General features: G+C 43.9%; 1 protein-coding gene across 1 annotated transcript in view; it reads left to right on the top strand.

The window, feature by feature from the left end:
* aqr (aquarius intron-binding spliceosomal factor) overlaps window positions 1–23,355 on the top strand; it is a 53,328-nt gene that overhangs the window by 18,002 nt on the left and 11,971 nt on the right. Inside the window, exons 18-31 of the mRNA XM_071902201.2 lie at window positions 28–206; window positions 1,429–1,596; window positions 4,279–4,448; window positions 5,524–5,765; window positions 6,054–6,203; window positions 7,049–7,118; window positions 9,011–9,121; window positions 9,754–9,863; window positions 12,866–13,001; window positions 14,883–15,092; window positions 17,472–17,609; window positions 17,702–17,773; window positions 19,541–19,728; window positions 20,291–20,462. Coding sequence (XP_071758302.1) covers window positions 28–206; window positions 1,429–1,596; window positions 4,279–4,448; window positions 5,524–5,765; window positions 6,054–6,203; window positions 7,049–7,118; window positions 9,011–9,121; window positions 9,754–9,863; window positions 12,866–13,001; window positions 14,883–15,092; window positions 17,472–17,609; window positions 17,702–17,773; window positions 19,541–19,728; window positions 20,291–20,462 — 2,116 coding nt within the window. The remainder of the gene's footprint in view (window positions 1–27; window positions 207–1,428; window positions 1,597–4,278; window positions 4,449–5,523; window positions 5,766–6,053; window positions 6,204–7,048; window positions 7,119–9,010; window positions 9,122–9,753; window positions 9,864–12,865; window positions 13,002–14,882; window positions 15,093–17,471; window positions 17,610–17,701; window positions 17,774–19,540; window positions 19,729–20,290; window positions 20,463–23,355) is intronic.

The following is a 23,355-nucleotide window of genomic DNA, read 5'->3' as shown; positions in this document are numbered from 1 at the left end:
GCTTGTTGTGTCTCTCCCCTCACACAGGCAGTCAGAGTATGGGGGAGTGGTGTTCGGCGGCTGGGCCAGGATGGCTCAGATGATCACTTCCTTCTCCATAGTTGAGGTTGCCAAGCCCAACATTGGAGAGAACTGGCCCGCTCGCGTCCGAGCTGATGTCACTGTCAACCTCAACATACGGGATCATATCAAACACGAGTGGGAAGGTATGAATACGTGTGTGTGTTTCTGTCTCCCATCTATCCATCTATCTCTTTTTATCTGTACTTGTCTATCCACTATCCACCATTTATCTTTCATCATCATTATCATCTATGCATATATCTAACTATCTTGTTTTCTGTCTCACTCCAAACCACGTTGTTTCTGTGTACTGTATAGAATAGATTGTTTTTGTCCACACAAGAGGCAGACTTGTTTTTGGCCTCACCAGGGATACAAAATAAGCATCAGCACATAACACAGCGCACATGATGCACATTAAGAGTATCATACATTAAGAGCCCTCCTTACATATTGCTCTCCCCTCCCACACCCCCTCCTTTTCCTGTTACTTCTTGCTGTCTCCGAACACTCATCCCAGTAAGCAGTTTATATCCTCCATAAAGTCTTCCCTCACCACTCTATTCAATCCTGCCAGACCTTGACTCGTGACCCCTCCCCGCCTTGTGTCTCTGTGAAGACATGCCACTTCTGGGTAGCCTGTACCACTTAGCCTCCGTGTTTTATTTCCTCATCTTCTGTGTCTCTCTGTGTTGTAGGCAGGGGCGCTGTAGATAACGTTAACTGTAGCTTGTCATCCTCAAAGACATTGATTCACGGGGAACATAGAAAGCACCATGAAGCGTTAGGCAGGTTGACTGCTATGGCTCTATAGAGAATGATATAGGTTGTGTTCGCACGCCAATGTATGCCAACGGTGTATGGCACCAGTTTAAACATAAAATACACAGGGGCTTTAAGTGGAGATGTGCTGTAGAAGTAATGTTGGAGGGTTCGGTACTCTTGATGTATCCCACATAAATTTAAAGGAATCTCAACTACAAGCCATGATCCTCACACAATCAGCTGGTCTTGTTCAGTGTCGTTAGTGGAAGGCTGTCCAAGCCGCCAGCCTCAGAATCTTGTCTTTCTCCACCTCCTCCCACCTTGCATACACACTTTTTTTTATGGTTTTACTTTCTTTTTTTGTAATTCAATGGAGGTGTGGAGTACGGTTTCATTCCCTCCCCTTACCGCTTCCCCATTGTATAATTAGAGCTTCATGTTTTAAAGATCAGCCAAACGCTGACAGGGCAGCTTCTCTCGCTCTCTCCAAACTCCCCCCCGCCCCACACTGCTACTCTCTGTCTCACTCTAAAACCCCTATCTCTCTAACACCTCTCTGTATCTCTGTCTAACCCCTCTCTCTAACCTCTTTCTCTCTAGGGCTGCGGAAGCACGATGTTTGCTTTCTGATCACGGTGCGCCCCAACCTGCCCTACGGCACGCGCTTCGACCGGCGCCAGCCCTTCGTGGAGCAGACTGGCCTGGTGTACGTGAGGGGCTGCGAGGTGCAGGGCATGCTGGACGACAAGGGACGCGTCATTGAAGAGGGTACGCTCACATGTGCGCACACACACACACAAGAGTAACAAATGAATATCATCACATGTACAAACCAGTGACACATGACATCCTCCCGCCCATCAGACCCCTAACCCCCCCCCCCCACAAATCCTCATGAGGGGTTCACAGTGGTGTTGTCATGGTGACAGTCATAGTGCGACCTGACCTGTCCACATTAACATTCCATTAACCTGAGGTCGGCAAGAACACCTGAGAGCTTTCTGCCCTGCCCCCTGCTTTATTTATTGGATTTAACACAAGAGCTGCATTGGCTGTATCTGATGGATGTGCTTCTGTAATAGAACACCAGATGTGCTTCTCCAGCAGAATACAGTAATGTGCCGTATAGGCTACACTCACCTCTAGCTCTGAAACAAGGTATTGCCAATGACAACACTTTCTGGCTTTATGAATATGATTTGAGCACAGCATGTTATTTAATCTGCGAGCTACCATCGTTCTTAAATAAAAACCATACAATTTACATCAAAAAGAAGACTCAATGGAGGGGAATGAGAAAAACGAACAAAAAACAAACCCCCCCCCCCCCCCAGACCAACTTATTTCCTGGATAGTATAATGTATCTGTACAATAAAGCGATCTGCTCCATTTCCTCCTGCTGCCCTCCTGCTCTCCCCCACAGCCCAAAGCAGTCCCTCCAAGTGGTTGGTTAACCTGAATTAGCCTGCAGCCCTGCTATTCTAAGTGTTTGCCTTTTCCCCTGTCGGAACATGTGTCCATGTACTGAAGCACCCTGTCCCCTATCCTCTCTCATCTGTTTGGATTAAAAATGCAGAGGGCAGGGCTTTCCGAATAGGCATCCTGCTAGGGAACATGCCCCTGCCACTGTCGGCTTGGTTAAACTTTCAGATCCCCAACGGGGATGAGTGGTACTGTGGCTCACTGGTTGGAGGGGTGGTGTCACATAAATCATTGGGCACTTGGTGAAGGCGTAGGGAGACACAAGCTGAGAGGCGCATTTTGGGACATTAACTACTGACTAACAGATAGCAGAGGATTATTGTGTCCAGGACTCTCCTCAGACAAATAATTGTTTATTACTCAAGTACAGAATGTTAAAATGTTATATTATTATGTGAATTCCACCTGAATGAATGCATGAAACTGTTATTGAATGATGTATTGATTTAATCCCATCTTTTAATAACTGGCAGTTTATTGTGATGACACATCGGCCTACCTGTCTTGACTGCTCACACACACCTTGGCCCAGCTGTCCACACTGTTATCCCATGGTGTTGAGGGTCTAGCTTCCACTCTTGAGCTATCACCACACTCATTTTAGTAAGGGGGATTTGATGATCCTCACAGTGACACATGCACACACACACACACTGATACACACCCACACACACAGGAGGCCAACAGGATTTAATTTCACTAGCCTGCTCTCACCCCTGCAGCACCACGCAAGAATCCTATTTAGATATCTGTGAAAGCTGCACTTGCTGCACCACACTGGCTCCCAATGGGAGTAAGCCTAAAGCCCTCAGCCTGCCTGTCAGGCATCTCAATGTAATTCCTGTTCCTGCCTGAGAGGCATCACAATGTAAGGCCTGTCCCTATTGAGGTGGGGCATAGTGCTGCTCTAGCAGGGCAAATTAGGGCTATGCTCTTTATAGAGTATACTTTGGAAAATAAAATAATGGGGTGAAATTATTATTGCAATTCTGTTTTCTGGTTAATTTGGTTTTGTAAAGTTTATCTGAATGACTGAGTCATTTCTATTTTCAGGGTGTGTGCGTATGTGCGTGTGTGCACATACACACACATACAAACATGTCTACACATTTTAGGTGTATATTCTCAATTCTATAAGCACTGGTAGTGGCTAAATTGCAGTGATCCACTCTACCTCATTAGCCACATATTCAAGAAACAGGCTTGTGCAGGTTAGCTTGAGAATTATGCAACTCCCTCGACTCTTAAGCTGAGGTTAAATCTCCATATGTGCCCTACATTTGGCAGCTGGCTGAAGTTGCATGGCACATAGCTCATATGTCAACGTTTCTTTTTATAAAGTAGATATGGCCTTTCTGCTTTTATGTATCAATGCTTGTTTTTCTTAGAATAACAATTGATCATTCATAAATTAGATATGGTTACTGAAAGGGGTATGGTTAGTGATAGATGTAAATAATAATGTGATACTTTATTGTTACTTACTTTTGAATTGCCCCACCTCCATTGGGAGGTCTGAGCACAGGGTCAGCTGCAGAACAGGGATTCATTGTCTTTCGTAAGGACACTTCAACAGGACAGGTGCTTAATAGATAGTGTAAACCTCCACGCACGTTACGCTGTCCCAGAAAAACTCCTCGCTGTCAGGTGAAATGAAGGGGCTGGCGGCTCCACGTGTATCGGAGGAGACGCATGGTAGTCTACACCAGACTGTCCCGACGTCTATGTCCAGTCTTGCAAGTTTGGACAGAGAGGAAGAAGCAGAGCAAATGCTGGGTGTGCTTTAAACTGTGGAACGTACCAAGAGGACAGATGTCAAGCATGATGATGTGTTCATATTTATGCATTTGAATTATGAGTTTTCACATCTCTTGGTCATTGTTGCTGACCGCATACTGATATCCTGTCAAAACATGTTATACTTGTTGTCAGTTGTAACAAGCATTCTCCCCTCCACTCTGATCTAGGACCTGACCCAAAGCCTAAGCTGCGAGGAGACTCCAGAACGTTCCGTGTATGGCTGGACCCGAACCAGTACCAGCAGGACATGACCAGCAGCATTCAGAGTGGGTCTGAGGACCCCTATGAGACTTTCAACATCATCATGAGGCGCAAACCCAAGGAGAATAATTTCAAGGTTTGAACTACAAGCTGAACACACACAGCTCAGCCCCTACACTTAACTTAGACAAGCACGTTGTCTCCTCCTTTCTCTATCTCTCTATTCCCCTCCATTTTTTTTTCTCTGTTTGAGTAGTGCTTCTTCAGACCTTGAGCTCTGGCCCTCCCAACATCACCCCTGGGTGATCAATCACTCGTATTATACTGCTTGGGTCTTGTAGCTGTAAGGTTGGGGCCAGGGCAACTCTGAGATTACCGCCTGCTCAAGGCCCCCCTCCCACTGATCCCAAACAGAGACACTTCTCCCTGGGTGACCTTGTGATGCTTGCCCCCCTCCTCTCGCTCTCCTGCCAGGAATCCATTTCTGGCAGCAAGCCCATAGTTTATGCATACTGTAGGATCAGGTTGCACTCCTGAAGAAGCCTGCTGGTAGAGAAGGTTAAGAAAAAGGAAATCCCTGCACTACATCCTTTTCATTTCACAAACTATTACAGTTTTCCTCTAGTAATGGAATGGTTAACCACACAATCCTGTGACACATTTGTTAATATTCACAGTTGTTTTGCTCAGTTTTGTTTATCAGCTTTTTTTTTCTTGAGTGATCTGTTATTTTTCATCTTCCCAACCCATTTCTGTCTTTCAAAGCCAGAGTGACAGATGCTTCTGAAATTAAATGCGTTTTTTTTTTCTTTTTTTTGAGAAGCACAGTAACTAGTAGGTATTCCAGAAACATTCCTCTCCATCTCTGATGTCGACAGAGATGAAAGTAAACAAGTTTCATCAAACCCCTATCCGGGGTTTGATGCACAGGACATCAGACAGTTTGCAGCTCATTAAAATGTAATTGACAGACAAAAATTTCCCACTGCCCCATCAGCCCACCACACAGCTATTCTTATCCAGCTAAGCCATCTCGTTTTGCTAGATGGAGTTTTTTTTAAGCTTCTGCAATTCTATTGCCTGAGGTGCTTCATTCAAATGGTGACAGTTTTTATGTTTTGTTTTGTTTTTTCCCTCAAATCAGATTTTCACTGATGTTAGCTGTTGTTTTGATATCTATCCAAACTGTGTTTTGTGTCTGTCTGTACTAGGCGGTGCTAGAGACCATCAGAAACCTGATGAACACAGAGTGTGTTGTCCCCGACTGGCTTCATGACATCATCCTGGGCTACGGTGATCCAGGCAGTGCCCACTACTCCAAAATGCCCAATCAGATCTCCACGTTGGACTTCAACGACACCTTTCTGTCCCTGGACCACTTACGCTCTTGTTTCCCCGGTTACACTGTCAAGGTCACAGAGCAGAATCCTGAACTGCAAGTCCCCCCTTTCAGGTGAGGGTCAAAGGTCAAATGATGATGCTGAGTAAGGTCTTATTGAGGTTGTCTTAGCTTGATGATGAATGAAGGAATAACAGAAGCAAAGGAAATGTTAAGACCTACGTATTTTATCAGTTGTCTGTTATTGTATTATCGCATACTGGTGGTTATTTATGTAATGTATTAAACTCCCACCACAGTAGAGGGTGGCTATAATTAATCACTCTGTTAGATGCTGTTTTTTCAGCTCTCTGTGACTAAAACTAATATACTCAATAACCTTGGGCCTTTTGTTTGTTCCAGAATCAAGTTTCCACTCCCAAACAGAACAGACAAAGGGAAGAAGAGGAAGGCCAATGAGGAAGTGGATGACAAAGAGGAAGACCTGACCTTGATGGTTGAGCCCCACGTCACCCCCAACCGTGGTCCATACCCCTACAACCAGCCCAAACGGTGAGGGGTCAAGGCCAAGGTCAGGCCTCACAGTTCACAAGTCAATTACAGTAGGGGTCTCACCTTCTCTAAACAGAAGTGACCTCTTTAAAGATAGTTACACCTCATCTATCTCCACTGTGTCCACAGAGAAAACAACGCTCATGCTTGTGCGTTTTAGTGCCTAGCCTTAAGACCTCAACTTTAACCTCTACCCAATGGTTGTGTGTTTGTGTGTGCACATGCATCTGCTCATGTCTACTTGTGTGTGTGCGTGCCTGGGGGGCTTCCATGTCTCGAGGGCTTTTTAGCAAACCATCTTTGCAGCAGAAAACAGTGTAAAAAAACACAAGCCGCATGCTTTTTATAGCTCTGTCAGTGCAGGTTTGTGTCCTGTTTCAACTTCTGTAGGTCTGACTATTTTGATTTGCTCGTCTGTGCATGTCTCCTGGAGATTTCTTCTGGCATGTTAGCTATGAAATGTTTTGGTGCTCTTTTGGCCGTTGGTAGACCTGCATTTATAGGTGGAGAATTTTATGCAATTAAATGTGAACAGAAAATGCTGTTGGTTGTTAATATTCTTGTGCTTATCATAACAACAAAAGATAATTGCCCTTCTTTATGAAAATTAAGCTTCATCTGGTATTTTAGCATTTCCAGTTTGCACTTTGATATTGAAATCTAACCCATCAACAAATCCTATGGGGGAGCCCTGACTGAACTATCTTTCATGATGGTTTCAAAAAAACATCACAACAAAACTTAATAGATGTGTTTTGCTGCTGTCAAGGTTTCAACATCTCAGATTAATTATTTGGTATGTTAGTATCACATCAACGGTAATGTAAATGTCACATTTCTTACAGGAACACCATTCAATTCACTCCTACTCAGATTGAAGCCATACGAGCTGGGATGCAGCCGGGACTCACCATGGTAAGGACATCTGCTAGTGTTTACTGTTTCACAGTGCCAGGTTCCTACATTCATGGGAAACCTGGGGGAAAGATTTAGAATTTGAGAAATGTGTTTTGTGGCCCAGGAAGAGTTATAAAAAATGAAATATGTTCAAAAGGGTTTGGAAATGTCATGGATATGTGTTAATCATATGTTTTTCAGCCAGGAGTGTTCGACATCAAGCTCTGCTGCGGGTAGATCTATCTCTCTATAGACAGAAGAATATATCCATCTGTCTATTACGAATGCCAAGTATCCTGATTTGCTCAAATAAGCTCCCAGTCTTGAGTTGTAGCTACCCAAACAAGACCTGGGACATTTACATTTCACATTTTACATTTGCATTTTAACAGGCTCCAACAAATATTGATCATGCATTTCTGCGTGTCATGGAATATTCATGGGGAAGTCATGGAGTTGAATTGGAAAGTCGTGGAATCTGAATTTATTTTTTTTGTCTTTTATGAGTTTCATTTCACCAGTCAGTAGCAGACAAAGCGAAAGGCAAAGAACACAGTGGGGCTAATTAGGAGGACAGGCAATGTTTTAAAATCCAGCCCATAAGTCATGCATACCCATGAGTGTGATACTTGCTAGGCGAGCGCTATTGTCATTCCAGTGACCGCTGATATGGCAGGTGCACATTTTCCCTGGTTGCTGTTATAAAGCCCAAGATTTGCAGCCACTCGAGCCAGTCTTGTGATGTACACCGAAGGGACTCCCCCACCAGTAAATATGCTGTTATTTGGTGTCCCTATCCCCATCACTCATGCAGAGCTTAGTCGGTTGTGGTGACATAATGTCCCGCCAGCCCCTCTGTAAATTAACTTCGACATTGCCAATGAAATACACATACACTACGACATATAAAACCACAAAGCTTATGGCTATAGACGCGCCCAAGTACAGTCTCACACATAGAGCCACGTACATGTCATTCCAGCCTGCTATTGCTAGAGTAGCATAACACACACTCATACACACACACACACTCTTTTAACAAAAGTGTAATTCCCACTTGGTGATTGGTAGCTGGCAGTGGGTTCTGAGTTGTTATTTATTGTGCAGCTAGCTGGGGTAAATATGGCAAGTTGGCTATCAGCAGAGTCGTAAAACAACTCAGCATGCGTGCCTTGCTCTGCTCTTCTCTTCAGCCCCTCCAACACCCCTTCCTGGCATGTGTCGCAGTCGTTAGCAGCCAAGATAGACACACACTACCTCCCTGCCTGCCTAGCTTGCCTTTCATGTAGGGAAACCAAGGAGCTGTTTATGTACTGATTTATATAGCAAAGTCTACTAATTGTACTGACTATTTTTAGCAGAAATTACTCACCTGAGATAACACATACCAGGACTAAATCGTTTCATAAATATTTATCTAGTAAATTAGATGTGCCTATTTCCCTCGGTTAAGGAAATATGAGGCTTATTATCATGATAACCTGTATACTGATGAAGTGGTAATATTCCGATAACGAGCACAAAAGGGAGGCTTGAAAGCTACCTATGGCCTTGAGTAACTTTCCTCCCTTCTCGCTCGCACTGTGTGTCCTTGCTTGTCTGCGTGTGCTGTGGGACTGACCTGGCATGCCAGGCGGCACCACAGCCCTGCTGCACTGGGCCCGTCTGAGCAGTGCTAACGACGGGGCGCTAGGCTAGCCCGTTCTGACAGGCACAGGGCCTCGCTGTCACAACCGCTAAGTTGTCTCCAAGGCAGGGGCCTTTTCAATGCAACCTAACTGCTAACCGTGCTTCTCATATCTGCTGTTTTCTCCTGTTCTGTTCTGTTCTTTCTTGATTTTGTCTGTTAACTTTCTCACTCTTTATTCCTCTCTATGCACCCCCTTCCTCACCCCCCTCCCTTTCTCCAGGTTGTTGGCCCACCAGGTACCGGAAAGACAGATGTTGCTGTCCAGATCATCTCCAACCTCTATCACAACTTTCCTGAGCAGAGGACCCTCATAGTCACACACTCAAACCAGGTTAACCCACCACACACACACACACACACACACACGCAATGCGTACACACAGCAGACAAAATGCACACAAACACAAACCAGGTAAACACATCTCTGATCTCTGAAAAGTTTCCCCAATAACCTGCTCAAAAAACATTGAAGCTGTCTAGAGAATTAACAGCCCCGGCTCAGAATTGCCCATTAATCAGATGAAAAAGTCATATCCGAATCATGGAGGAAAAATTTAAATCTAAGCTCCCCTGTGCCCCAGTCTTCCACCCTCAGTATTTAATCATAAAGTAATCTGCTGGTGTTTTACACCGATGGCAGCTTGCAAGAAGGAACCTCAGCTGAAAGAAGCATTGCTGAATATATAATTATGAAAAGCCCTATTCTCGTGGAATAGTTTCCCCCTCCATTTATATTCCTCATACAGGAATAGAAGCGTGCCTGAAAGCATGCTAAATACCCATTCAGCTCTGCTATACTAATCAACAGCACCGGTTGAATCAGAATCCATAGAAACTGAAAGACAAAACAGATTTATATGCACAAGTACTCATAATAGGTGACAAAAATACACACACAAATCAAAGAAATTATTTTCCATGTCTGAGTCTGTCTACTTGTTCCCATTGTGCGTTCCACACCAGGCTCTGAACCAGCTGTTTGAAAAGATCATGGCTCTGGACATCGACGAGCGCCACCTTCTGCGTCTGGGCCACGGAGAGGAGGAGCTGGAGACTGAGAAGGACTTCAGCAGGTGAGGACAGCAGGGAACAGGTGGACACACACACACACACACACACACAGAAATATGCACTTAAACAAACAGAGAAATGCACATGTGAGAATCAGGTCAAACAACTTGCATACACACTTGCATGTATAAGGGTGCATTCAGCACATGCTTACAGACTTATGCTCTAAACGCATATGCACTGCAAAGGCAACCGCTACAGTTGTATAAAGGCTGACAACACACACACATGCACACACATGCACACATACATAAAAGCAGCCCAGCTGCCCACACACATAATTAGTCTGAGCCAACTCAGTGACAGGGCCACTCGATACTCCCATATGCCAGTCCATGGACCTGGTTTATCTTCATTAGGCATCGCTGCCCTCCCAGGCCTTTCCACCAGTGTAAGGGATCTCTCCCTATAGCCCTGCACTCACAGGCAATTCCTGCCCGATTAACCCTCTCAGCACTAATCTGGACTGCAAGAGCTGACCTTGTACCTATTCTTACTGGCCAATTTGAGAATCATTTCCAAGAAAAAGTGGTTGGCAGTAAGCCTTTGCAACGCTGTGTAGAGGGGTATGACAGAAAACTGTATTTTCCAGGCCTGGAAACATCATGGAAAATTATATATCTTCAAAAAGATTTGGGAATGCTATTGAACATTTGTAATTTTATATATATATATAGGTGTGTTTAATGGCAAGCTAGGCTTCTGGTAAATTTATTTATGTTTATGAAGCAATAATAACCTGAAGTAACCCATTTCTTGATTAATTACAGTTGTGGCTGACCAAAATAAGGCCCAGGATGTTTAAATCAGATTTTTAACAAAGAAAAAAGTAACATTCAAACATGGCATGGACAATATTAGCAAATACTTCTGCACAATATGTCATGGACAAGTCATTGAATTTGATAAGCAAAATGTGTAAGAACCCTTGGTATGGGTTGAGCAGGGAATTATCAAAGTTCTATTGTGAGTTTTCCAGTATATTTCTGTTAGGGTTGTTTATAGGGTTCGACCAATATTGGTTTTGAAGGCCGATATTGATATTTTTAGACTGCAGTTACCAATAGCCGATATTTTGTGCCAGTATCCAGTATCTTTAAATTTGACCTTATTCATGCTAAGAACTACAAGTATTCAGTGTTTTCCCCAAGAATTATATTCTCGGCAGGGTTGAAAAGCATTTGCCTTTAGACCATCATGTGACACTGAAAGTCTCCACTGAAACCCGTACAAATGAGCTATTCTACAAAGAGTACTAGTGGCATGGCACAGAACAGATAGCCTCAGACAAGAACCACTATAGTCCTGTTAGGGCAGCCCTAGTAGTTCCCAGCTCCCTCACCCACGCCTTTGTGTAAGCTCCACTCTGTGTGTGTGTGTGTGTGTGTGTGTGTGTGTGTGTGTGCAATGCCTTGAAGGATAGTGACTCAGTCCTTACTACTGAGACATAGATGGAAAGGAGAGGGGGGGGGCAGCACACTTAAACCACTCATGGCAGACCTGAGAGTGAGAGAGAATATCTTAAGATACCCAAAACATTTACAGTTCTACATGACTGCTACTATATTTAATGCCACTATTAGATGAATCAGCCAAAACCTTTTTTTTTTCTAGCTAGCCAGTCTCTCCTCAAAACAAGGAAGGGCTTTTGAATATAAATAGCTCAACATTATTGAATATTAATTTACTTTTTATGCTGCTTCTATTTTAAGTGTCTTATAGCCTACATTCTTAATTACCACCATAACCATCTGTGGCACTGAGCAAATTACACCCTATAGCTCTCAGCAATGCTTGGAGATGAGGAAGGGAGGAGTTATGCATGTTGCTTATTTACAGTACCCTTTGTATGACTAGTACCCTGTGAGTGTACGACTAGTATGAATAACATCATATGGGAGCTGAGGTCTGCATGGCAGCAGTCTGTTGCATTCTTGAATTATGCAGTGACAGACAGACATAAAAGAAAGAGCTTTAGCTAGAAGCATGGAGTATATTATTGCCTGCCTGGCTGCCTCCTAACAACATGCAGACTCCACACTCCTTCCACCCCACTGACACCAGCAAGAGGAGAGAACCAGAGAGTTTTAATTAACGCTGTATACGGGATGAAAAATGGAAGGCAGCGCTCCACCGAATGCCTAACAAAGGGAAGGCTGCAGCACCATCAATTAGCAATGCCTCCCTGTATTTCACGCTGTATATTGTGCTGTTTTAATGAGACTTGGAGGAGACCTTTTCTAAAAAGTTGTACTTTCACTCATGGCCAGTCCACGTTGGAGCCCTAGGTTCCCAAAACAAATAATCTTTGTCAAAAATTATCATGGTGCCATGGTGGAAATTGAATGGCCTATTCCTATCCAGTTTCCATCACAAACTCTTTATATTACAGCTGCAGTGCGCAATTTTTATATATGTGTGGGATTTCAGAAAACAATAATATAATACTGTTGACATCGGTGTTTTAAAAATGCAGACCTTTATCAGTCATACCAGTATATGTAGTCTGGGTTGTTCTGTCCCAGAGAGTAGCTAAGTGCATCACCAGTTTTGTCATCCTGGGAAACAAGGTCACTCACCATTTTTATTTAATTTTATCCAGGCCAAGCAGGCAGGGCAGTGTGATTGTCTTTGAGTCATCTGCTGACTGAGGAGCTTTGCAGAGGGTCTAAAAATAGAGCTTACCTCCAGTATTACCCTATGACCCCCACCCAGCCCCTGTATGTGTGTGGCGTGTCTTGTTGCCACCTACTAATTGCCCTTCTGTGATATTGTTTGCTCTGTGATATTTGTCTGCATAATAGGCTGCATGATAGAAAATCATTACTAAATATGACTATGCTCTGTAATGTTAGCACAGCAGTAAGATTAAGTGATTTGTTAAACAATTGTATTCATATACTTGTCCAGTTTCCAGAGAGTAAAGGGTGACATCTAACTGTGCTGTCTGTTTATCCTGGTACAAAAGGGTTGGCTAACTGTGCTGTGCTGTCTGTGCCTCCAGATATGGCCGAGTAAACTATGTCCTGGCCAGAAGGCTGGAGCTTCTCAGAGAAGTGGGCAGGCTGCAGGAGAGCTTGGACGTCCCAGGAGACGTCTCCTACACCTGCGAGACTGCTGGACACTTCTACCTCTACCAGGTAAGGCTGTAGGTAGGGGTGTGTGTGTGTGTTTTTGTGAGATGCAGAGAAAAAGAGGCAAGATGTGATCGCATTGCATAGACTTAACGTTCTTTCTGAATTTGCATTTTGCATCACTTCACGTTGATATCCAGTCTTAACATGCTATCCCTTGTGTAGTTTTCCATCGTGTTAAAATCGAGGGTAGTGTTCAAATAGAATTCCTAATTGCATAGATGTTTATCCTCGAAAAACTATAAAAGCCGTCCAAAACCCCTAATATGTTCTCTGAAGAGACCAATGAAATAGTTCAATTCCAGCACAGTCAGCCAGTGCCCACAGTGTCAGGCCTCTGGACAGCCTTAGAATTTTAAAGTGCGAGGATATTGATAACAATATACACAGTGAGAGTGTTATGGGGATTCAGGAGATATTTGGTATTTTTTTTATCAGAATGGATTTATATATTCTCTATCCAGCTCCCCAGACTTATTCATGCCGATCACATCCAGACATTATTGAAGTTTCCATTCCTCTGGCTCACTTTCTCATTTTGCCTAGACAGCAAATACCCAGATACAGTGTTATCCCTCTGTGTTTATTCCTGTCGCCTAATTATCACTCTCCTCTTGGGCTCCAGGAAAAAAAATGCCACTGCAGACAATTACTTGCTTGCATCCCCGTGCATCATTAGAAGGGCCCTAAAATAGACATCTGTAACAAAGAGAAGCTGAGCGTGTAGCTGTCATTTTCAGCGTCCCTGGGAGCTTAAGTAATAGCCCACAGGTTCTTGCTGAAAAAGAAGTGGCTGTCACTGAGGCAGTCCATCAGTAAGGTGAGACAGATGGAAAAGATAGATGGCCCAAGTAGGATGCCGATGATATAGCAATTAGTGGGGGTCATAGCTCAAACTGGATCCTATAGCAGATAAGTATCCGGTTTGTGGAGGCCATAGCAAATATTTAGCAGATGCCATGTCAGTTACCCGAGGTCTAGTGTCAGAGTTGATGTCCGTAGTAGTATTTATTTTAGGTCCACCATTGTGGCTGTATGATATTTGAACATGTGAATATCGAGAACCTTGTTAGTTGATGTGTGGAAGCTGTGCCCATGAACAGATTGTGCTGTCAATGAGCATAGTGATTGATTTGACTATATAGGTAGATATAGGTTCTGGTTGGTAGTCATAATAATCCAGTCAGGCAGATGGTAACTCACATTTAACACACAATTAAGCAGAGTCCTCCAGTAGGCTTATCCTTTTAAGGTGTTGTTTACAGGGGTATTTATAGAGCTATTCTACCTTGCTGTTTCGGTTGAAGTTGCTTTATTAGGTGTTCGGGAGGAGCCGGGCTCTGTGTTTGTTTGTTTGTGTGTAAGGCTTTTTGCAATGCACACCACTTAGGGGAATTGCAGTATGCACCGGTTAGGCTGTGCAAAGCCCCAAGAGCCCTGCATAAAGGAAATACCGTGTGCGCTCATACACCAAGCAGTACGGTAGAAATCAGGCTTCTGCACTGTACATCCACACACCGAGAAGTAGCTCTGTGATTTTCTAACTGTAGTGGCTAAGTCAACACATGAATTAAATATTTTGTTCAGCAATTCTCTTACAATATGACTATGAGGGTCCTCTTAGTTACAACATTGTGCTACCACTGGATTTTGGTGTTAACAGGTGGAGTTTTTAAAGCCATTGTAGTTGCACTTACTCCAATCATGCATTGCATCCCCACCACTCCACTCCTCCACACAAGCACCTAGAAAGCACCAGCGCACTTGGATTAATTGAGGAGTGTATGTGTTTGCGTGTCTGTGTTCAATACTGAACATAGAGTATCACTACTAAGACTCTTAACATCCAGAGGACGCTGGTGTGTCTGCTCTCTCTCCCCGCCGCAGGTGATATCTCGCTGGGAAGAGTACATGAGCAAGGTCAGGCCTAAGCAGGGCAAGGAAGTGGAGGTGGCGGCAGTGGCCACACACTTCCCCTTCCACAAGTACTTCTCCAACGCCCCCCAGCCGGTGTTCAAGGGCCGTTCATATGAAGAGGACATGGACATTGCAGAGGGCTGCTACCGCCACATCAAGAAGATCTTCACCCAGCTGGAGGTAAGCAGGTCACACACACACACACACACACACACATACAGAAGAGTACACTAGCACTCTCGCGGCAGATCAGCACCCAGTGGGATGTAAAGAGGTCACTTGTATGCAAGCGCTATCATACACACACACACACACACACACACACACACACACACACACACACTCCCAATGGCCAACCAGTCAGAAGTAAACATATCTCCCTTTCACTCTTTTACTCAAACACACACAGGGTACGTCAGCGGTTTTTGTTGTTGCTCACAGACCATTAGCCAGCTGTTTGTTCAGGTGAAGCGCGTTCCCTCTTGCACACGTAACTTTGCCCCCCCTCCCACCACAGTGACAGGTTGTCTCAGATTAACAGTGATTGGTCAGACACTGTCTGTCTCTTTGTGGATGTGCCCGTGTACAAGAAGCTCCGCTGCCACGTTAGCATCTCTCTGATTTCCAGTCAACACCTGTCTCTTTGCTTCAGTTGTTAGAGTGAATCATTATATAAGATAGCTGCGCCTGTGCTGTTTATTTGCAGATAAATATGCTGTCCCGTTTGCAGAAAAGATAAGCAATCCCTAATAGCAAGACAGAATGACAAAAGCTACTACTTCTCATCTTTTTCACTCTTTTTTTCTCTCTCTCACGCTCTCACCCTCACATACACACAAACACACAGTTGAAGATGTGTTATCACCTCCCCTCGGCCCGTCCAGTATTTCTATAGAGATAACAATAACATTGTAGATTTATGGGAACACCACGAAGGCCTCCAAGAAGCAATAAAGAAGTTATTGGCTGGAGGTAATATCCCAACACGTGTGTTGACCTTGATTTATCTGGCTGGCCCCTGTATCACTGCATCAGACACAACACCTCTCCCTGCTCCCTCAGCCTCACCCATGCTGCAGTGAAATCTGTACACCCATTAAGAGGTGTCGCTATCTCTGGTGCAGTGTAGAGAAAGCTACATTCTGCTGAAGTTGCACATCTGTCTGTGTTTTCGAAGGTAAAAGCAGTTTTAGAATAAGCTGCCATAGGAAGATCCTAAGAATATATTGCTGTCTCTCTTTTTTTTTCATAGACGGACAGAGAAATAGACAGACAGGGACACAGTGTGCTTCCTGTGCACCTCCCATACAGACATCTCCCTCTCCTATTTCCTCCTCAGCGGTCCCACCACATCTTTACTGTTGTTTACCCCTTCAGTTCTTCAGTTTCCTCTCACTGTGTCCGTTGATCCTTACCGGCTTGATTTCACCCTTCAACCGCTTGGAGCCGCGGGGGTTAAAAATAGACCTCATCAATATTGCATGTTTTGATCGGTTTAATATTAATGTTAAAATAGTAACACATCAAATATTTATACCCCAGTACCCTCCGAGACTACTTCTCCCTCCCTCTCTCCCTCCCTTCCCTGCCCCTACACAGCCAATGTGGCAACCTGAAAATAGCACGCCTGTTTACCCATATTGCCCCTCTCCCCTCCCCCCCCCCCCCCCCCCCCCCCCTCCCGCAGCGTGGCTTTCATAGTGCCATGATATCGGCGCTCCGAAGTCAACCGACTCCTTTTTGGTGTAAAAACTGTCCCTGATTTCGCACTCCCATATAAGCCATGTAAGAGTATCTGCTCTGAAGTGCTCCTCAAGCTGCAGCTATTGAACAGTAACCTACACCCAGTATACTCTCCCCAGGGCCGCCCTGAAGGATGCGGGGAAAGAAGGAGACTTTGTTGTCCAATCAGAGCAGAAAGCAGAGGGATTAGGTTAATGATCCGGTAGGCTAGGTTGCCTGCCATTATGCCGTCTTTAAGTTTGGAGTTGTGGTTTGTCTCCAAGGCCTTCAAGACACTTCAATAATAGGAACTAGTGGTAACTGTAATTATCAGACTGGTAGGTGTCAGTTTAAGCCACTGCCACGTGTTTATCAAACACCTGCATTTTTGGAATATGGGTAGACATTGATGTATCGGTTCTGCTTTATTGCTAATATTGAAGTGTGCCTCTTTTTCTATGGGGGCCTTTATTACTTCACCTTAGATAATCATGTTATCCATCATCTTTCAGAATGTAATCATCTGTCATTGTTTGAGGAATAGCCTTCCAAATGCCATTAAAGCTTTCCCCACAACCCCACTCTGCGGGGAACGGAAGCAAAACATAACTGTATGCACAAATAAATGAGTACATGATGGTGCAGCTATCCAAGTCCAAGCTAGCCAAATGTTTCAGAGAGGTAATTTTACAAGCTGTTTTTTGAATTGCTTATGGGAGATTACTGTTTCTCTTCCATTTTTGTGTTCCCAGTCACATCCATGTGTTGCGTTTCTAAGATATCAGTGTAGCCAGTTGTTGACTCCTGACCCTCACACTCTCTCGTCTCCCCTGGCAGGAGTTCAGGGCCTTTGAGCTGCTGAGGAGTGGACTGGACCGCTCCAAGTATCTGCTGGTGAAGGAAGCCAAAATCATCGCTATGACCTGCACACACGCTGCGCTCAAACGCCATGACCTGGTGGAACTGGGATTTAAGGTGGACTGCTCTTAAGATGTTTTTTTAAGCTTGTATTTAAGGGCAGTTATTCTGTAATGTGTTTTTATTAAACTGCTATTTTTCTTCATCAGTACGACAACATCCTGATGGAAGAAGCAGCTCAGATTCTGGAGATCGAGACCTTCATCCCTCTACTGTTACAGGTAACCCTCACCTGACAATTATGCTATGGACTAAAACTGACCAAATATTAACTCAAAACTCCAAACTACTGTCAAGAACTACAGCTATGCCCAAACCCTACCTGAATGCTCACTGCCTCGGTATGACAGTGTCTTCTACTCCCTACCTGACTCATCCTGTTAAGTAAGTCTTGATTGATGGGCTCTATACAGTGTAATCGTGCTTGTGTTCGGTGGTCGCGCCTAATTGTCTGAGATAGTGCTAATGTCTGCTTACAGACAAGATCATTAAGCACATCAACCCGTCCAACGACCTCGTCAGAGCTTGTCTCTCTATCCCTCATCTCTCAGTGAGCCACAGTCACAACCATGCACTAAGTACGTCACGACGAGTCTGCTTATCCCTACTTCCCCCCCTCCTTCCCTTTCATTTTCCTCCCATTGAACCCTTATCAGTGATTGAATCAGCTCTTGACTTATGAGGGTGGGTATATCAGGTTTGTCTGAGGTCAAGCTTCAATTAAACCTCGTCTAATTAGCAACAAGCAGCAGCAGCAACATGAAGCAGTCATGAGTGAAATACTGTACAGGCCCTCTATGCTTCACTGCCTTCTTGGACTGTAATATTACACTCGGCTCAAGATACGATTTCACAAACACAAATATGATTTTATCACGTTATTAGACATGAAGTTAAAAATTTAATAAAGCTGTAGAACTCAAGGTAGCTGTAGCGCACCAGGATTACATAATGTGGACATCCAGTATGTGGACCTAGATGGAAGTGAATAGGTTAGACCATAATTCATACAGCTACTATAAATGTAACTACTGATATCAATTAAGAGAATCTGTGTAATTTATAAGTACAGTATAAATATATTATCTCATTTACATTTCCAGTGAATAGTGCATCCTGTTGACAAAAAAAATCTTCTGAGGCTTTTATAGTGCAAAAATAGTTCAAATGCAGCCATGCTCTTCAAATGCGTCTAGCCATTTCAACTCGTGTCTGCAAGTACCCACAGATATGCCAGGAGTTCACAGCCTGATTAGCATGATAAAAAGATGGGGTGAAACGAGGGGTGGCGGTGTGAAAAACAGATGTTATGTGAAGTGTCAGTCGGGAGGTGAGGGGGAATATGAATTGCAAGGCAGCTAGGGTATAGCATCTCATAGTGTAATAATTCTGCATATTGTATTAACTTTGTGCAATGTAATTAAAATTCATAATGTAATAAAGTGCTCATAATGTAGTAAAATGACGGACACATAATGTAATAACCTTTTGGCAGATATTGTAATAAGTTATTACATTTTATATTGGTTCCTACATTACAAAGTAATTGTGAAAGTAGCAATTGTTGGGGATGATAACTTCAACATATAGTGAGGTTAGATACCAAAATCATCATTTTAATGGGTACTGTATTTGATGGAAAACATTTTTCACACCCATTTAAATCAGCAAAGTTTTGTGATTTTCTGATACGCCGATCAGCGAATAACAGATCAACAAAAATCTTCACTTTTTCAAAAGAATTTTATCAAACTATTACAGAACCTTTTCTGTAAAAACCTTTTCTATGCTTGACTCTCGCCGTTTCAAAGAAGTGGCCATCCCATATCCCAACTTCTTCTACGAAAAAATGGAAATGATAAAAATGACGTTTCACTTGCAGCAGTACTGCTTTGTATCCACTGTATTTCAATTTAAAATTCCCTTTAACGGTTCTTCTTAACATTTCTTGCTTTCCTCTCCCTCCGTCTCCCTTCCCCTCCCTGTAGAACCCAGAAGACGGCTACAGCAGGCTGAAACGTTGGATCATGATTGGAGACCACCACCAGTTGCCCCCCGTCATCAAGAACATGGCCTTCCAGAAATACTCCAACATGGAGCAGTCCCTCTTCACCCGCTTTGTGCGCCTGGGGGTGCCCACCGTCGATCTGGACGCACAGGGCCGTGCACGTGCCAGGTGGGTCACCCTGGCAGAACACAGCGATAGAGGCAGTGTTGACTGACAGATTATTTTTACATTTTACAAAAGATGCATAATGACTCAGTGGTCACAGCCAGCAGCCCTATCTGTGTGGAGTTCTTCCCTTGTTCGCGTGGGTTTCCTCCAGGTGCTCCGCTTTCCTCCCACATTTCAAAGACAATCAAGACAGGTGGATTGGAGACTTTAAATTTCCCATAGTTATGATTGTGAGTGATTGTCTGTTTTTGCCCTGCGATGGGCTAGCAACCTGTCCAGGGTGTCCCTTCTGCCAAATGTATGCTGCTCCACCCCCTCACAACTCTGAAAAGCATTAAGCAGATAGAGAAAATGTCTGAAAGAGTTAATGATTGTACAATCCTAGAATATACAGAAATATTCACTTGTTCCAGTCTTTCACTAACATCTAAAATTGGAGACAACATTTCATCCTTCTAGTAGTAGTCGTAGTAGTGGTAGTTAGTGAAAGTTAAGCATGAAATCTTTGTCATGGACATAACAACAGTGTGACAGTATGTGTCTCCATCTCCCTGCCTCTCAGCCTGTGTAACCTGTATAACTGGCGCTACAAGCACCTGGGGAACCTGCCCCATGTCCAGCAACTGCCCCAGTTCCAGGTGCCCAACCCCGGCCTCACCTTTGACTTCCAGCTGATCAATGTGGAGGACTTCAATGGGGTGGGAGAGTCAGAGCCCAACCCTTACTTCTACCAGGTCAGTAGCACTCACTCACTCATGTACTACATACCTACAGTACCCCCCAAACATTACTTCTACCACATGCATATTCAGTATACCAACAACATGCACACACACACAATATTTAAACAGCAGAAAAGGTTCATGGTCAGCAGTGTACAGCACTTACATGGCTTTCCAAACACAATTCATACACTCCTTTACACAAGTACACACTCATGCACACTTAGTTCCACCAGAGCAGAGAACCATATTACTCCTTGCCCCGCACCCCTTCTGAACTGGTTGTTGTACAGCAGTTCATTCATTTTTCATTCAACTATAATGGTTTAGCGACCGGTCCATATGATATATTCATAACCCTGCCTAGTGTGCGACTAACACTGGCTGCCCAGCACAGACCAATGGGTTTGTCCTTCACACTGGGAGCCAGATTGTGTTTCATCATGACATTGCTGAGACACTCAAGACTCTGTGTGTGTGTGTGTGTGTGTGTGTTGTGTGTGTGTTGTGTGTGTGTTGTGTGTGTGGGTGGGGTGGGGTGGGGTGGGGTGGGGGTTAACAAAATGTTTACTTTGGTAGCAAAGCTCAAATACTGCTGTTTCCTCAAATACCACAGCAAAAAATAAACCACTAAACTACCTCTTAGACATTATAATAGAATGTGGAAATGATTTGAAATGTAAAAATGAAGCCAGTTACTGTACCTTTTGGATTTTTTGGGGGGTTATGAAAAACAAGTTCTTTTCAAGGAAGGAAGGGTTAGGGTGACAGTGTAGAATGTATTTCACCATCACACAGCAAACCGCAAATATATTGATCTGACATTTTATGCAAAATCAAAAATAGGAGATAAAACAATATAGTTTGTATAGAGCTGCATTACCAATGAAGGTATCACAGTGCGTCATGAATGCTGCTGAATGCACCGTTCAGCATTGTGCACGCCCATGTCCATGAAGCTTCTTATTGTTCTTAAATGCAGACCATGTGCGCTTCTCGAGGCACCAGATCACATGAACCTCCCTCCATTTGCCTGTTGCCATTTTCAGGCTCCTCAAGGGAATTGCCCACATCACTCAAATGTTCACTCCTGACACACACACACACACACACACTTTCCTAGGAATCAGAGGGGGTAAATTGGACACTAGAGAAGCAATCGTGTCCAGTGCATGGTGAATGCCTGTCACAGCTGTACAAACACTGCCCCGACCCCTGCCATGCACATGCACACACATTACACGCCCAAACACACACACTCTCACACACTCCACAACCCAAGGCTCTTCATTGAGAACCGGCAACAGGAGACGGCCAGCAGCAATATATCCCTGCCTCTTTGGCTCATTTGCTGAAGCACAATACACTTTGAGCCTCGGCACATTGATAGTGCTTCCCAAGTTCTCAAATGGCTCGTGAAGGGGAAGATGTTTCTCTTAATCCACATCTTCTGTAGTTGGAAAATGTCTTTCCTCAGCCACAAGGGTTGCTATAATCTGACCTGCTGCACAACATTTACACACTAGATTATAAATGACATTAATAGCAAATGGCATGGTGGGTTTTACTCAGTGGCAGACTACAAACTTCTACATTATATTAGAGAATGGTGTGTGTTAATCTACATTCCAGTGTATGAGTTGCTCTCTCTCACTCTCCCTTTCTTTCTCTCTCTCGCTCTCTCTCACTTTCTTGCTCTCTGTCTCTCTGTCACTCTGCCTGCTCCCTAGTTGTCATTTAGCCTTGGGCCGTTTAGCTCAAACTCCAATGGGCTGGGTCTGACCTTGTTGTTATGGTTACCAAGTTCTCTTGGGTGTTAAGCATTAGATCACATTTATGTTAAACGCAGACATGAGACAGGCAGAACTGGAGGTGCCAACCAGACATCGACTCGCATGGTGCTCCTCACATCTGTGTGTGCGAACATGTGTATGCGTGTATGGTTCTCGTGATCTTTCTTAGCTAAACTGCAAAGCGACCACATTAGCATTTCATGATGTATTCAGATGCAGAAATGAGAATAGAGCTTTCCTCTTAAGAGTCAACCATGACTTTCACAACACCAGACTGAAGCTTAACATTCTCTTAACAACTTTAATGGGACATTTCTATTGGTGGAAACATGGTGTGGTATTGGTAATTCTAGTTATGAATTTGCGACATTTCTGCGAGGACAGGTAATGGAGGGTAGAAGAACAAAGGCTGTCATGGGTTTTGATGTGTTGACTGTGATGCGGCTGGCTCAGGAACTGTTGCTCAAGCTCCATGAATTATTACAGCCCAGATGAGAGGCTGCAGTCTAGGCTTAATTGAAACTGGGTGAATAATGCATATTGTTGGCTTTTTTTTTTTTCTTTGTCCGGTCACATTTGGAGGGCAGATCACTCCAGTGTGGCCCCGGTGCCAGGAGGGCCGGTAAAGGGAAGAAGGGGTTGATGTAGTTCCACGACCTGGATGTTTGGAACAGGGGAGGAGAGGTTGATGGATGGGTGCTGTTGCATGCTTAGGACCATGTTATTTAATAATATTTAATTGACTAAACCTGTTACCAGGAATAAACTTGAAGAATAAGAACATAATGTGATTTTTTTTTTCCAAGTACTGAGTGCTTCTGTAACAATAATCTCTGTTTAGGATCTAGAAACAATAAGAAGCACTATATTAGATACAAACTTAAGTCGCACTTCTAAAAACATGATCATCAATTCACCCTTTATTTTATAAGCCACGTGATGAATATCAAAGCCATAGCAGAAATATGCCATTCATCCTCCTTGCTTTTATGTAGGGAACCTAGAACGGGACATTTTGTCCCAGCCGATTGCTGGCTAGTGCTATTGTTGAGCTTTGAGTGAGGCAATTAATTCCAACCCAAATCAGATGGCTACTCGTGCATGAATGAGTG

The sequence above is a fragment of the Centroberyx gerrardi genome, chromosome 17 (genome assembly GCF_048128805.1).
Source record: "Centroberyx gerrardi isolate f3 chromosome 17, fCenGer3.hap1.cur.20231027, whole genome shotgun sequence".
NCBI classification, from domain to species: domain Eukaryota; kingdom Metazoa; phylum Chordata; class Actinopteri; order Beryciformes; family Berycidae; genus Centroberyx; species Centroberyx gerrardi.
The sequence above is the reverse complement of the archived record's forward strand: the minus strand, read 5'-3'. Positions and strand labels throughout refer to the sequence as shown.